At 41.4% G+C, this 15,861-nt stretch overlaps 2 protein-coding genes across 4 annotated transcripts; one reads left to right on the top strand and one right to left on the bottom strand.

The window, feature by feature from the left end:
- nemp2 (nuclear envelope integral membrane protein 2) lies at positions 1–6,458 on the top strand. Its single transcript, XM_027016465.2, has 9 exons — positions 1–419; positions 888–994; positions 1,290–1,521; positions 2,067–2,139; positions 2,358–2,451; positions 2,724–2,838; positions 4,227–4,452; positions 5,130–5,330; positions 5,629–6,458. Exons 1-9 carry the CDS (start codon positions 332–334, stop codon positions 5,936–5,938), a joined length of 1,446 nt encoding a protein of 481 aa, XP_026872266.2. The 5' UTR covers positions 1–331; the 3' UTR covers positions 5,939–6,458.
- A 232-nt stretch (positions 6,459–6,690) lies between these two features.
- Positions 6,691–15,605, bottom strand: mfsd6b (major facilitator superfamily domain containing 6b). Of its 3 annotated transcripts, none has more exons than XM_027016458.2 (8): positions 15,360–15,605; positions 14,044–14,695; positions 13,114–13,857; positions 10,412–10,509; positions 9,585–9,746; positions 9,175–9,270; positions 8,782–9,059; positions 6,691–7,831 (listed from the first exon to the last, which is right to left on the bottom strand). In XM_027016458.2, exons 2-8 carry the CDS (start codon positions 14,691–14,693, stop codon positions 7,583–7,585), a joined length of 2,277 nt encoding a protein of 758 aa, XP_026872259.2. In that variant the 5' UTR covers positions 14,694–14,695; positions 15,360–15,605; the 3' UTR covers positions 6,691–7,582. The 3 variants fall into 3 exon arrangements, with proteins under 3 accessions (XP_026872259.2, XP_026872258.2, XP_026872260.2); XM_027016459.2 differs by adding an exon at positions 8,514–8,520 and having other exon boundaries at positions 7,750–7,831; positions 13,114–14,695; XM_027016457.2 differs by having other exon boundaries at positions 13,114–14,695.
- Between the last annotated feature and the right edge of the window lie 256 nt (positions 15,606–15,861).

Genomic DNA, 15,861 nt, shown 5'->3' with positions numbered 1-15,861 from the left:
AGTTGATTGTACCATTAAATTTACCGTCGTGGCGCTACATGCATCGGTTTACAAAGTTAAACACAATCTTTTTTGGAAGGCGTTATTTCGTGGAGTAGTTTGAAATCAGCTATAGGTACCCTGCTTGATAATTTATTAGGTAGTATGGCAAGGCAAGCGCTCTCGTTTTGTTAGTTTTGTCTACGACAACACAGCGCACTGAATTTGAAACGGAACCTTCGCAAGCCTGATAACGTATGCTAAGTACCGTTAGCAACACCCATCAGCTAGCTAGCTAAATATAACATTAAGTGCTGCTGAGGTTATCTAGTTCACATATTAGCTAGATATCATGAAGAAGGTAGTTGTCACTGTATCTTTCTTAGTTTTAATTATTTTCATTTCACACGTTGAAGGAAACGGAGGTTTCTCCCATGCAGGTAAATGGACATTTCCTAGTAACTAGCTACCCTGGTTAGCTCGCTATCCATCTATCTTAGCTTAGCTAAGATAGCTAACTCTCATAGACATCTAGTTCGGAAACAGCTAGGTTAGGCTAGTTAGCGTTAGCTGTATCAGCTAAGTTAACGTTAAATTGTTTATTTAGCTAAAGTAGCTAACTAGTTTACGTACCCAGATACCTATACACCTCTAGCCCTAGATTAGTACCTACTTACGTTAGTTAGCTAGTTAGTGCTAACTATTGTTATTCGGTTATCTAACCTAGGAGGGTAAATCTAAACGATGTTTACTAGGTTCGTTAACCCAAGTTTCTGCTATTCAACTAGCTATGCTAGCTAGTTAACTTATCCATAGCTGGTTACAGATGCTAGCTGCAACGTAACGCATGGATGATTAACTAAATAGCTAGCTCGTACAACCCACACTTTCGATTCTCTTTCCGTCAGACTGTACCCATGTGAAGGGAGACTACGACGCTACATATTATGGCAGTCGGTGCTTTTGTTATGGTGGATCAGGAATCAAATTGATAGACTACTGGTCCACCTTCCAGGTAAATGAGCTTTGTTAACCAAGCAGGCAGTTTCTCTGTTATCAAGCAAATCGTTCTTGGAGTGTTACCGTTTGCTGCTGTTGTACTACCATTACTGTTATTACTAGTAGTAGCTGTTGGAAGAGGGGTAGTGTTGCCACACAGTTATTTAATTTCCCTTATGACCTCCATCAGGAAAAAAAATTGCAAATGCCCTTCTTAGATTAACAAGTTATTTATATACTTTTTTTCATATGTTGCATATACCTGACACCGAAATAGATTTCATGTGGATACCTTTGTCTTTAACTTATAGGTCCGTGTGAGAAGTGACGAAGATGTCTTTATTGTGTACCCAGTGGAGGACAAAAATTGTCATGATCCTGGAAATCTACTAGCGCTACTAACATGTCTGATGGAACACTATTGGCCCTCCAGGATACAGAAAGAGAAGGTCCTGGACATTCCACTTGTAGACGAGGATGTTTTCTTCATGACAAAGTCTCCCAGGGCTAGCGCAGAGTATACACTCCATGTTACAAAACAGCGTGAGTTTGACTATCTCTAGCATCAGACCATGATAGGATCCAGTTTTTGCTCTTTGGCCACTTCTGTTTTATTGTGTGTGTGTGTGTGTGCGCACGTGCGCGCTTGTGCGTGCGTGCGCACACGCACACACATGCTTCCTGATATTTAGTACTCTTATATTTCCTGTTTGCAATTTGCCCCACTAATGATGAGGTCGGATCCTGCCCTGTATAAGTACAGATCAACCTGTCTCATAAGAATAGTTCAAACATATGAAAGAGATTAACCTTTGTTCTTTAGGAAAAGGAAATCAAATTAAATTCATTATATACAGTGTTCTTCAATTTCCTGCCTGGAAATTGAAAGGGATAAAGTTCTATTTAAGGTTTAATGGAAAAATGTCTTGTTAAGACAAAAATGAAACACCTGAGTGAAAGAATCTTTAATCCCACTGCAAAGTTCTGCAAAGTGTGTGAAACCTTCAACAGTCATAAAGACCACTTAACCCAGTTTTGTGTGATTCAATCAAGAAAGAATTTCATATTGATTTATTTTTAAATTTCAGGGTTTAATAGGATGCGCTTTTTCCTCTTTCTCTGTGGACTCATGCTGTTCTCTTTTGCTGGAACCATATGTAGGTAAGCAGCAGGAGGCTTTTGCTTTTTCAATTTAGATTTTGTGATCATGTTTTGGAGTGATGTCTTTTAAAGTAGTTGTTCAGCCTGAGGATGTTGACCAATCGTAACCTCATCAAGCCATTAATTAATACACTCTCTTGGTACCTGTGGTTTGTCTATGGAAGGTGACGTTTGAGTTGGATGCTTTAATCAGTCTGTTTTCACCTTTCTCCTTCTAGGAGTTCTTTGTTTTTCTACATCTCAGGGATCTCTCTGGGAATAGTTTCAATTTCAGTCTTTCTGCTTTTGGTCCTGAAAAGATTTGTGCCAAAGGTAAATAGTGTGTATATTTAACATTGATTAGAGTCCTATCAGATCAGCTTTACAGAAATATCAGAAAGGAGTTTGTGACTGACATGTCCTGCACCAAGTACTTGTCATGTTACAGTCAGCTAACTTCTGCATAAAACAGTAGTGGCAAAGTAACAGTAATGGTTAAGTGAAATATATTATTAGACTTAGAAGAAAGTTTTATCTAACTATGTAGCTACAATTGTAGGACTCAGATCTTGTTAAATCCATTCTTCTCTTATCACTAATTATAGAGAGGACTTTATCTTGTATTGTTTGGTGCTGGCTCCAGCCTGTCCTACCTGGGTATCAAGAAGGTGATAAACGATTGGGATGAGATCACAAGGCTCTACTGGAAGGAAGTCCTGGGTATGTGATACTTTAAAATTTGTGCGTGTGTATTATATACATATATGCACACCATACACATCAATTTCACATTTCGCCTACTTCCTGTAGCTTGACAGATGATCTTTATAGGCAACAATAGACAGTGTATTCATTAACAGTAGGTCAGTAGTGTACCACGTGTGTCATGGTTTGGGTGTGTATGCTGCTGTAAGTGCAGGAAGAATGACTGTGTAGAGTAAGACCGACTGCTATAGGGAAAGCTTATTCTAAAGGAAGAAGGCAGGAGAAGTAATGGGATCAGAGCCTATGGGATCACACACTAGTGCCTGTGCAGAACCTGTTGCGCATGGGTCACTCCCAAAACATGCACAGAACTAAGGCCACTATTCCAGTATTACATGTGGATACATAGGGATCAGCCAGCAGTTTCAGTTGTAAGATTGAGGTGAAGAAGTAGGTGAACTAGTCCAGGACGAAAAGGTGTTTCACCGCACCCCATATAAAACACTCTTTCCACAGTCTTCTGTACTTGACATAACGAGGACACATTAAAGCTTTAAGCTTTATTAGTAATGATTAATTCAGAGTGCTCAGGTAAGTGAGAATCTTGCCATTTAAAATATGTCTAAACAGAAATGACACCCTCAGATAAAATTTATTTCAGTGTCCTGCGTGTGAGCAGTGCCACTATAAGAGTAATCCACTGGATTTGTTTGAAGATTCTTCAATTTAGATTCCAGTTATTTTAATAATCAATAATCCAACACTTGCCAATGTTACCCATCAAATGGTCTCTGAGAGTCGTATGCATCTCTGAATTTTATATATGCGTTTGCTGATTTTAGGTTGTAAATTTGCTGATTTAGTTATTACATAGCATTATTTAGAAGACACATTTACCCAGATTAAATTGTTGGTGTGTCATTCTGTAAATTTCGACATCTTTTAGATATTGTCCATGCTAAGTCTGCATAATCTGTCAGGCAAAATATCCACTATCTGACATTACACATGCATTGTAGGATTAAGGGGGAAACAGAGCAGTGCTGTCACACCACTGATTTCTTCTTCATTCATACTGCACTGGAGACACACGTTCACAGAGCAGCACCCTGTCCCGTCACACATGAAAAGGTTAAAGGTTGATGCCCAAAGCAGATTGATGATACGGGTTAGGCTGGGAATGTTAGGATGTTGCTATATGTTGCTATAGCAACATTACACAAACCTCTGGTGTGCACGTCAGCACTCCAACTGTAGATGTGCCTTAAGAAAAAAAATTGATGTGCACACCCTAATAAATCACCCTATTTTGATTGACATACAGTACCCAGGGCAGTTAAACCTGTAATAGGTAAAGGCTATGAGCTGACCTGACCTTACATGCACCCTCTTTTTCCCCGCAGGCTACCTGCTGATCTCTGGCTTTGTCAGTTTTGCTCTGTGCTACAGACTTGGGCCCATCACCAGCAGGAGCACGCTGAACCTGATGACCTGGGCTCTGCAGGCTGGGGCATTGATGATGGTGTGGCTCGGAGTCACCTACGCACCTGCATCTTGGTCATGTCTGACTTTGCTACTGATCATTAAAGTCCTGCCTCTGGTGTATGCCATCCTGCTCGGGACATGGAGGTGATGGGGCTATGGCCTTTTGTCATACTGTAAGAACGTCCTGAAACTGGATAAAATGAGCCCATTGACTTTGCAGAAATTGTCAAAACAGCCCTTGTGTACCACTAGCCAATCCGTGGTATTGTTTTATTGCGGTTCCCAACATGCCTCATTCATGTAATTAAGGGTTTAGAACAACAAGCTTCTGTGTAAGGGAAAAAATCCAAAACCTTTATCTTCTTTTTTTCCTCTACAGGTTGAAACCTGATAGCATACTCACAAGTGCTTTCTAGTATTCTAAGTATGGGCAGGGTGTTTAGCAGAAAGGGGCATAGGTGAGTAGAGGCCTTTTAGTAAGAATGGAGGCAGCTGCAGTTTACTTGGGCTAGATGGAGAAAACCTGGAGTATGTGTAGAAAGCAGAGTACTTAGCAGATGTGTGCTGAACGCAGGAAAAGAGCAAAAAATGCATACTGTCCCTGAGACTGGGCACCTCTCCTCTTTTAAACCTTTAAAATATAAATAAAAGTAGATTTAACAGAAATGTAATTAACAATGACATGACACTAAAATGATTTTCTAAATAAAGACGTTTTAATTTTAGTCTAATTTAGTTAATTTAAACTAATTTCAGCTATCTTCGGTTTTTAACATAACCCTAATCACCTGTCCAATAACCAAATGTGTTAATATCCTCAGACACATGTGCTGGCTGCTGTGCTGTCTTCTGGGCCTCTTCCGGAGGAGGAGCCCCTCCAGACGCAGGCTGCTGACAGAGGACGAGTACCGTCAGCAGGGTGAGAGACACACTAAGGCTTCCCTGGAAGAACTCAGGAAGCACTGCACCAAACCTGGCTTCCCTGCATGGGAAACTGTTCTAAAACTCCACTCACCACAAAGGTAATGTGTTGTGCTTTTAAAAATTCAAAAATTCTTAAATCTTAAGTTCTAGAATTGGAGTAATGACTTGTGACTTGTTGTACGATTGGCTATTCAAAGAATCCAGAGTTGGGTCATGTTTTGTGACTGGAATTAGACTCCATTGATGATGACTTGAACTTTGACTTTGAACTTTGATTGCTCACAAAACTGGACTTGCCCTTTGAGGTCAGATTCCAGAGGTCTTGATTCTGACACTGCATTGTAAAAGGAAAAGGTGACCTCTGAAGCAGCTACCAATCATCCCTACCTTCCCTAGGTTTGCCACATTCCTGCATGGTGGTTCTCACATTAGCACATTGGAGCAACAGAACCACGAGCAGTGCTACAGGCCTGGAACAGAGTGGGCTGACAACGGGCTCCTGGACTCAGGCCAGATGACACCCACCTCTGAGGACCTCAGCAAAGATGAACTTGATTCATACTCACACAACCAAGCAAGACTTGTCCCCTCCCACCTCACCCCTGCCCTACCGAGTTCTGCCCCACCCACCTGCCCCAACCCTCTTGTCTCCTTTACTCCACTGCTAGAGTCACCCTTCACAGACAACGACGATGATCCTTTCTGATGGAAAGCAGGTGGTCTCCATCACTGATTGAAGAGTGTAGCTCTCAGAAACACAGATATAGTATCCTCAGTACTGTATATCTAGCGGGTGTTTTTCTGCACCTATTTTAAAATCATTTACACTGAAATACTCTGGGATGTTGGCTTTTCAGCAACATTTTTGAGCTTGAGTTCTCAGTCTTGGCCTGAGGCGTTATTTATATTTAGCACTGAGTATACTGCTGTTTTGTATAAATATTAACACTGGCTCTGAATGGCATGTTTAATGTACTCTCAGGTATATCAGAATCATGAGCCTGTTTTTGGTATTCAGGCAAATACTGCCCTCCAGTGTTTGGTTGTGGAATAATCGCCCAGACTCCAATCAAATGGGAGTGGACTGAAACTGCCTGCTATCCTTAACGTGCTATAGTCCACGTCATGTCACATTTGATGTAAAGCCATACATATCCATTTTAAAACGTTTTTGAGTAGATACTTTTATATATTTTTTATGCTTTTAAATGTTCACTTTTTAAATGTTATAAATAAATGAATCTAATTTTTGATGTCATATGAAGTGAATTATTCTTGTTACATTATATGTTAAACTCTCTAAAAACAGGAATGAAATGTTTAAGGTTTGTTTGCTGTTTGTTAGTGTGGTAACTGTTGACTTTTTGAAATTTAATAGTTCATCTTGTATGGGCATGCACTGCCCAATCATATTTACATAGTTGATTTACAGTTTATAATGGAAAACTGCATTGCCTCTACCTGAAACCACTACATTTTATTGGAGCATTTGTGTTATACATTCAAGATGGATGTGTGTAGTTTCAGTATGCACAGAACCTTCATGAGCATGTATAAACTCAGGTCATACCATACTGGTTTTTATACTGTGAAACAGTTTTGGAGTCTGCTCCTGAAATTCTGCTATAACCATCCTTAAAATATGATTATATATAATGAATATTATGGGCACCTCATCAAAAACATTACCAGAGAATATAATTAGTGAGCAGTCATTGTACAGGAGTTTGTCTTCTCCTTTGTTAAAGCCAAGAAACAGTACTAAGGAGTCAATCTGTAAGTCAAGTCAGAGCTGCACTACACAGTTGAAGTAACTGGGATCAGGGGGCCACTCATCTTATAGATTTCACTATTGAGTGAAGCAAGGGTCTAATCCAGAGCACACTGATCTTACATTTGCTAAAAATATGCTCAAAGAGCCCAAATACTGGACAGACTATCTGTACTTGTGTATTACTGCAGGAACTGTCCTCCCTGTTCAGGCTGGTTAATATGACTTGTCAGTTATTTTAATGAACATTCTAAAGATATCTACCACCAGCAGAATGCAGGTGTGTGCTGGGTTGGTGTGCTCTGAGCCTCACTCTTCTGTTACAGCAAATACAGGCTCAAATCACAGTGTGTTCCAAGCTGCACTTTGGGACTTGAGCACTCCAGACGAGGTTACAGTTAAGGGGCTAGTGCTATAAAACCATTGGCAGTGCAAAGCATAAACACCCAAGCCCTTGCACAGATAAACCTGGCATTACTTCTTTGATCCAAAAGTTCATAACTTCATACTGTATCCAGTGTTTATATTATAAATCCATTTCCATTATGGACAAATAGATTTGACCCTCAATCTGAGAGTTCATTTTTTAAAGGGGTTATTTTGGGATAGTGGTATAGGACACTCTTGTGATTGATCTGTGGTTTCTACAGTCTGCTCATTTGGGAGAGGTGGGTCTTCAGCCAAACTGCCAGGGTCCACAGTGGGCTCAGAAACAGGCTGATCAAGATCCTCCGATGCAGAAGACTGCACTTGTGGGCTGGTAGACTCACTGGAATGTGATGAGGACTCCCCACAAGATGTCGCTGTGGACTCCTGTTCACAGCTCACCTACAAGCACAGGAGATGTCAGAAAATCAGAAAATCTCTTCACCCCATTGTAATAGCCATGCACAAATGAATAGGGTGTAGTGCTAGGCTTTGAATTTGCCATATAAATAATGATATAATAATTAATTATGAAATAATAATATATAATATATAAATAATGATAAATGGCAATACTCTGTTATAAAAGTACCGTACTCGGCTGGTTGTACTTTTGGCTTGAAGTCTGTGTTAAATTATAAGTATTGTATTATACACTTAAATGTGGAACTGTTGGGATTATGATGTGAATAAGTGATGCAACCACTTTTGTGACCAACATTTATGTCATGCTATTCTACACTACACATCTTTGTATACAAATAATTTAATTAGTGGACCACATTTTAAGTGATGATCATTTTGATTTTGGTTCTGGACACAACACAAATTTACACAGACAAAACTCTCTGAGTCAAACACTTTGAAACAATAAAAAATTTCAAGTGAGAAAATGAATCATATGCAGAGCAACACTGAATGTACTCAGGTTAAGAGACTCCTTATTAAAGTGTCTCCAACAAAATCAATATAACATGCTGTTTTAGTGAAGATATTCTAACATTTTTAGTTTTATGTTGATATACTGTCATTTTTAATTATATTTGCAGTGCTGAAGAAATTCAAAAAGGGAGGGATTTCTCACCTATCTTCTGAGCACAGAGAAAGCATGAACATAAAAAGAAAAAAGTTGAAAATTCAAGCCCATATTTCTCAAAACTGACTAACAAACAGAACATATAACAGCCACAGTTAATGAGTTCATATCGGCCAAGTAAAAAATATGCATATTGGAGACAGAAAAATAGTAGAAACATCGCACTGGAATTTCTGTACAAAAGAAATTCTGAAATGTCTCGATGGCTACCTCTGCTTCAGGTGCACTGCTCCTATTTCTGTGGGCACCAGCCTACCTGTGTGGTCTCTTCTCCTGCGGTGGGGTTGTCCTTTGTCTTGGCCACAATATCTCTGATCTGGTAGAGGGCAAAGGCAATGCTGACCCAGGGGGAAGTGGACACCACCCAACCAGGCCTGCTCACATCCTCCTGTTGTTCCTGATACCCAGTCTTCTGTGCAGGGGCCTTAGTTTCCGTCCTCGGCACGGATTCCTCCTGGTTCTGCGCTAAGCTGATAGTAGCGATGGGCACAGGACTGGAAGGCACTGGAATGTTCTCAGCCAGCATCGATTGTCCTGTGGGTGATCTCGCCAGTTACACTGGTGTGTGCTTTTGTGAACTGAGTGTCATTTTGTATTGTTAAAATCCGGTAAAGAATAAGATTAAAAAACCCAGTCACAGGGCACATACTTCTATCATTCTGGCCAATAAGACTCTGAATAAGGGCAAAGATGAGCAGAATGACGAGGGAAGCCATCCCTAAGCCCCTGAAAGTTTCAGCAGCACCTTCACAGGAAAACAGTGAAAAAAGAAACGAAAAGAAACCATGAATGTTTCCATATAAAACCATTGTATTTTATATTTTCTTTTAATTTATGCATGATTTTTCATAATTTATGCCTAAATGGTGCTTTTAAAGTCAATTACATTACAAATTGTTATTTTATAAGTGACTTTTAAAGTTTAGTATCATTAACAATTACCATAAAAACGTATTCAACAGGCAGCATTCTCTCAAAATGACAACACTCTTCGCATTTTTTTCTAAATGTCCTTTCTGTCTGACTCAGGGGTGGCGTGTTTGCTTTTTCATGCCATACCAAAGCAGTTCACGAAGACCCCTCCCACCATGGCTCCACAGCCCCGCCCTAGGCCCAGGTGCAGGCCTTGCAGTATGCCCTGTGCCGATGTACGAAGCGCTGGAGGAACCGCTGCACTCAGGTACGAGATGCACCCTGCCCATACTGATGCGTGTGTCAAACCTGCAAGACAGGAAACGTCAAAGCATATAATCCATTAGGTCACAAGCTGTTCTTACATAGAGGTGTACAGTAAAGCGACTTTAGACAGATATATACTGTAAAAATACAAATGTTGGATTTTTTTTGGTGTGTGTGTGTGTGTATTTATTTTTTAAATACAAAAATATAAAATCCACAGATTTTCCACAGTGTCATGTGTTAGTGTCATGAATTGAGTTTGAAGAGGGAGATTTTTATTGAATGGGGACTGAGAGGACATTTTAGGTCACAGACTCATTTGTCTCTGTCAGCTCTTGATGAACAGGGAAGGCCCCAAGACCTTGGATATGAGATCCAGACACACCTGCTGGTTTCAACATATTTTTGAAGACAATGGAAGCCAAGCAACCAAACAACTTGGGCTTAACTTAAGCTCCATTATGGGTTGGTTATCCCACAGGCCTGACAGACTGGAAAAGCTGCTGCAGTGGAATGTAATAGTAGCATTACTGACAAACGTGTACTGAGGGGTGTAATGACTAAAATTAGTCAAATGAGATGTGAGACTCAGAGTCACACCACTGATGCCTTTGTTGAATTTAGATCTGCAGCCAGGCCTCAACTTCCTGATTGTTATGTCAACAGAGGTCCTAATAGAACCAGGGGACACGCCTCAAATCATTCACCTTGAAGGACTTCCATGGGTAGAACGACCCAAGCATTCTGCAGGTATGAGATGTACAAGTACCGGGCGGTGTTGCATGCCAGGCCGATGTACAGTACTCTGCAGGGTGTGAAAAGGAATGAGACGAGAGGGCATGAGGACACAGTAACCATGAAATAAATACAACTCTTCCTGTCTCTCTTTGTGGTCCTGTGAAAAAAGAACACAATGGTAGTCAAGAGAGAACTGTCATATAGGGTGCAGCTAATGAAACTAAGCCCATTTCTTCTCACAGTGATATTGTCAGATTCAGACACAGTGCAGTTGGGCAGTGATGATGTCATGTTCTTTCTCTATAACACAATGAGTCACACTCTCTTAGGGAGGGACTGCGATTCATAGAGCACAGGACCCAGCTAACATGTACAGGGCAACTGCTGAGTCTGTACTAACACACACCTGTTTCTCTTCAACCTCTGTATCAGCTCTGCACAGCTCTATTTCTGACATCTATAAGTAGTTTTAAAGGAGACCATAGACAGAGTTCCTTGATACAGCAATAAAAATGTATTAACACACACACACACACACACACACACACACACACACACACACACACACACATTCCCCAAAATATTAAAAAACTACTAATAAATATTATACACAGAGAACTATAAATACCCATGACAATGTCAATCTATGATACATTTGTAAGTTACTTTGATGCATTAGTTATAACAATAATGAAGTTATCAAAAGTTCCTTAGACATCTTGCTCTGCTAATAGTGTCACATGACCTCTCATACAGCATGCAACTATAGTGTCAATGTGACAAGCACCAGAGATATGCATGCACATCAGGATAATCCACTTTCTGCTACATGTGGCCTTGGCCTGGTCCTTTTTTAACACAGGAGGTTTGCTTCTGAAGTGATCTATAAGATTGGGAAGCCTGCTAGATCAATGGCTGAATGCACAGATAAAGTGTGCTGAACTGATGGGAGGATTGAGTTACAGTCTCATGGGTCACTCGGCAGGCAGGACTGAATCAGGCCACCAGCTTCAGGAAGGAGAGCTAAATGTGGCCAAAATGACCCTTACCTTCCCACTACAACAGTGATGCTCAATGTCAGCATGGATATTGCAAATTGAAGCTATATTTGAAATACAGCAATATTTTTGCATTTGAATAATGAATCTCCCATGTTAAAGTAAAATGCAATGGTTCACAGAGTTTAACTTGCGGCAAAAATGTTCACATATTGTCGTCCAGATGATTGGTAATGCTGCATAAGGTTAAATAAAAACCCTTAGTAATCACCACAGTTAAAACAACCTTACTGAAAGATTAGCACTAAACAAAGAATAGTCATCAAAATGCATGATAACCCTAATATCGCGGCCTTTTCACTCTAATAAAGCTAATATCTTGTGATATTTGTATGTCGAGATTGATTTATTACAAAAACAGAGCTTGTGCTTTCTGCATCATCAGAACATATGGCCCAGTCCAAAAAAAAAAAAGTACATTAAAACCCACCTCAAATAAGCTCTAAATAGCAGACATTACATGATGAACCAATACACAGAAAGAGAAGTCTGTCTCGCTCGTGGCAGTTGGCCCCTTCTGCCAGAGTGCAGGGTGCTTGGGCAAACACACTCACTTGAGAAATGCCACAGAGCAGATGGAGGATATACTAGTTTCAGAATGCACTCTGAACACACGCTCTTCACTTTGTTTGGTCATGGCATTGTTTGCCTGGGCCATTTTTTGTTCAGCTGGTAAACACCCATCAGAAGGCAGCCAGTGGTGTCCATTTTGTGCTAAAGTCAACAAACCAGTAGGCAGCAAAGGCTTTCCTCCACTCCCAAAGCACTGCAAGCACAGGGAGGCAAACCTTTGCACTTGTCTGCTTAACATATGAATCCTTAATACAGGAACCATATCTGAAAGAAACAGAGCTGAACTTATTATTTGTAATTTTTATCAATAGTGCACACACACACACACACACTCGCACATGCACACTTGCATGCATGCACACGCACACATGCACACACGCACGCATGCACACACGCACGCATGCACACACGCACGCACGCATGCACATGCAGAGAGAGGCTCATGCATTAGCAGATGCAAAATTTCTTATGAAGACATAACAGGATGAGGTGACACTCTCATGGTGAGCTGAAGATGACTTTCAAAACACAATCTGCTTATCATCTTACTATGCTGAGATATCACAAAAAGGAACAAGAAAATGGTGGAGGTTGTACACAGCTTCCTTGCACTAGTTAACGCATGCATGGGGCATGCATTTTACAGCTGTAAAATGGAGTAACTTTTGTTTAATTGTTTTACCACTGTTCATGTAAGATGCTTCAGGAGCAACATGCACAGGACCAATGACAAATCAGCCATCCCAGGCCTACAAACAGATGAGGTGTAATGCTCACGCCAAACTCTATTTCCTTCCTTTAATTAGAGAGCTAGAGAATTTACACAATTAGAGAATTTGCTGTATAGGACTATGGTCCTTGTCAAAACTGAAAAGGTTTGTTTGCATAGTTTTTTAGCTGTTAAATATTCAAAGAATCAAAGATCAGAAATAGAAACATAATGAACAGAAAAATCAGACCTGAACGCTGAAACCTTGAAACCTTAAAACTCAATGCTCATAAACTCAATGCTCCTCTGCTCCAGAGAAGGAACACCCTACCTGATGTGCCCAACCAGCTCAATGAGCTTGTGACTGATGAAGTAGGCAGTGAGCTCTGAGACATGGCTGAGCACAGCGCAGACTCCAAACAGCGTGGTGGTCCCCTTCAGGTCTTCCAGGTGCCAGTAGAGGAAGGTGAACACGAAGCCGTAACCGAAGCCCATGAACCAGGCCACGAAGAGCACAGAGCCATAATGGATCCCACACAGCAGCCGGATCAGGTCCCTGTAGGGGAACGTCGGGCCAGGGCGTGGTTCCGGGCACACCGGGGCTTCCTCCAAGCTGGACTCGGCCACGTTCTGGACCACGTGGGGAATTTCTACCTCCTCTGGCTTCACCTGCCCATTGGCTGTCTTGACCCCTGGCTGCTGGTCCCTGCCATCGAAATGGAACTGCATAGAGACGATGAGGGCCAGGGTCATTAGCACCCCAAAAACGATGAAAGCGATCTGGTAGTTTTTGTAGTCTGGAGAGTCACACCCGGACCCTTCGATGGTGAGGGTGATGTGCGTGTGGTCAATGGAGATGCCCACCAACAGCATGGCAATGCCCCAGCCCAGAGAGCCCCACATCCTCTGGAGGCCATAGCGGTCGCGGTGTGTGCCCAGGTACTGCAAGGTCACCGTGTCCACAATGGTCACTGCTGGAGCGCTGAAGAACTCCCCAATGATGATGACCAGTAGAATCACGAGGAAGATGGCGTCTACCTGTTTTTTGTTGTAAACGGTGGTGAACATTTCAGACCTGGTAGTGGAGGACAGAGAGGTAGAGGAGGTCGTTGAAGTGGTGGTGGTGGAGGTAGCTGAAGTGGAGGTGGCAGAGGTGGATTCTCTCATTGAACTGATAGGCCGCGCGGTGCTGCCACCATATGTAATGTTAGTGTTTGCATAATTTGTACCCATGACACTTCCATTTTCACTTCTTACATACCTCCTGTGGATGTCATAAGCCCCAGACAGACCCTGAATTGGCTGGGGCAGCAAAAACAAATCCCCAATCAAATATCTGCGTTTCCTGGTTAGGTTTCTAGATGGGCCAAGCTGTGTAGTGTTTGCTGATGGAGTAATGTATGGTTTGTTCTCTACGCAGGTCATGGCTGCCGGCTTCACAAAGCCAATGCCGCAGTTGAACACCACCCAGCAGAACACAGAGAAGAGCAGGACTGCCTTGCCCTTATTAAAGCGGTCGGCCACAACTCCCCAGAAGGGTGCGCTGCAGAACTCGATGAAGTAGCGGATGCCAACCAGCAGGCCGCTCTGGCTGGGAGACATGCCCAATTGCTTGTAGTACACAGCCAGAAGTGGTTGCAAGGACCCGTATGCGGCATAGAAGAAGAAGTAGAAGACCTTTGAGATTAAGAGGCGCCTATTGATCCTTAGGCATATTCGCTCCAGGCAGTCCGTGGACTGAGAGGACTGTGGGGGTGGAGTCTCGGAGGAGGCAGGGGGCAGGGGGTCGCTGGGGGGAGTGCTGTTTCCTGCTTGCCCCAGAGACAGAGTATTGAATGGTTCTGCCAGTACATATCTCCTCTTCTGCTCCTCCTCATCCTCTGACAGAATGGCTATGCGATCACTTGCCATCTCTGAGAGGCAGAAAAACTTTATTATTTTTGTTGTTAGGTCAACATTTTTGCATGTGAAGTCACAGTTAAAATAAACTTATTAGTATCATTACTTACAACTCTTCAAGTTCCTAATATGGAACTAAAAACACCTGATATTGTGTTTTTTTATTATTATTATTTGTATTAAGGGATTTTACTACACTACACTTATAGTATTATTAATTTTTGCTATTGAAGCCAAATATTTCTCTAAGAAATGTTTAACATCATTTTGTAAACTATACTGGAAATACGTTTAATATTGCCCTTAAATAGCCATACTTTTAGTAAACAGTCAAGAACCCGGTCAGTTTCCGACAGACCGGCAGACCGACGTACATCATCAAACATCAGCTGGAACTTGACTAAGGCGTTACTGGATAAGAGAACGACGCAAGTAACGAATGTAAAATGTACTGACTGAATATAAACCGAAGTACTCTTAAAATTCGTGTTCAATCGCAGCTGTAGATATTAAAACTGCCAGACATTTGTCGATTATGAAATCATTTGAAGGCAAAATACCATCGACATAAACCACTGGAAACAGTAGCTACAAATTCAACCCATGACCACTGGGATACCGACAATAATAACAGGATAATAAAAAAATATACATGCCATGCATTAGCATCTAACTTACCAAAATGATTTCTCAAAGTTTGCTGTTTTACTGACTCGCTTCGTACAAGGAAGATCTCTGCTGATAAGACAAATTATATATTTTTTGATCTATCATTTGGCGTCCATTCTCCAGTAATCTATACATACTAAGAATAACTGGTTTAGCTTGGCATAAGTACTTAAAGTCAACTGCTTAGTATGCTACATGCAATTTAGATGTTTTGGACCGCTGGTAGCATTTTTACAGCGCAGCTGACAGCGCACTCTTAACCACTCGTTTGAACTGACGTCAATCTTCCACCTGCGTCGCTGGCGATTTGTGCAGCAGACTGGAGATGGGGTGGGCTTGTTTGTGGTAAACTCGGAAAGAGATTGATGAAGAGCAATATACCACCTTTCAGAGAAACTAAAGGAAAGGTTTTGTTCTGATCAATTTGGCGGGAGACACATTTATCTCTCTTGTGGTAGAATAATTGTGAGCCTGATCTATTTTATATATAATTTATAACCGGCTTTCTAGA

This window comes from Electrophorus electricus, chromosome 2, assembly GCF_013358815.1.
Source record: "Electrophorus electricus isolate fEleEle1 chromosome 2, fEleEle1.pri, whole genome shotgun sequence".
NCBI classification, from domain to species: domain Eukaryota; kingdom Metazoa; phylum Chordata; class Actinopteri; order Gymnotiformes; family Gymnotidae; genus Electrophorus; species Electrophorus electricus.
The sequence above is the reverse complement of the archived record's forward strand: the minus strand, read 5'-3'. Positions and strand labels throughout refer to the sequence as shown.

Coding starts and splice junctions, on each gene's coding strand:
- nemp2 (XM_027016465.2), top strand. CDS start 332: ATGAAGAAGGTAGTTGTCACTGTATCTTTCTTAGTTTTAATTATTTTC. Junction 995..1,289: donor ACTACTGGTCCACCTTCCAG/GTAAATGAGCTT, acceptor TTTAACTTATAG/GTCCGTGTGAGAAGTGACGA. Junction 4,453..5,129: donor ATCCTGCTCGGGACATGGAG/GTGATGGGGCTA, acceptor TAATATCCTCAG/ACACATGTGCTGGCTGCTGT.
- mfsd6b (XM_027016457.2), bottom strand. CDS start 14,693: ATGGCAAGTGATCGCATAGCCATTCTGTCAGAGGATGAGGAGGAGCAG. Junction 9,747..10,411: donor ACCCATGGAAGTCCTTCAAG/GTGAATGATTTG, acceptor CCTGTCTTGCAG/GTTTGACACACGCATCAGTA. Junction 7,832..8,781: donor CAGGAGAAGAGACCACACAG/GTAGGCTGGTGC, acceptor CTGTGCTTGTAG/GTGAGCTGTGAACAGGAGTC.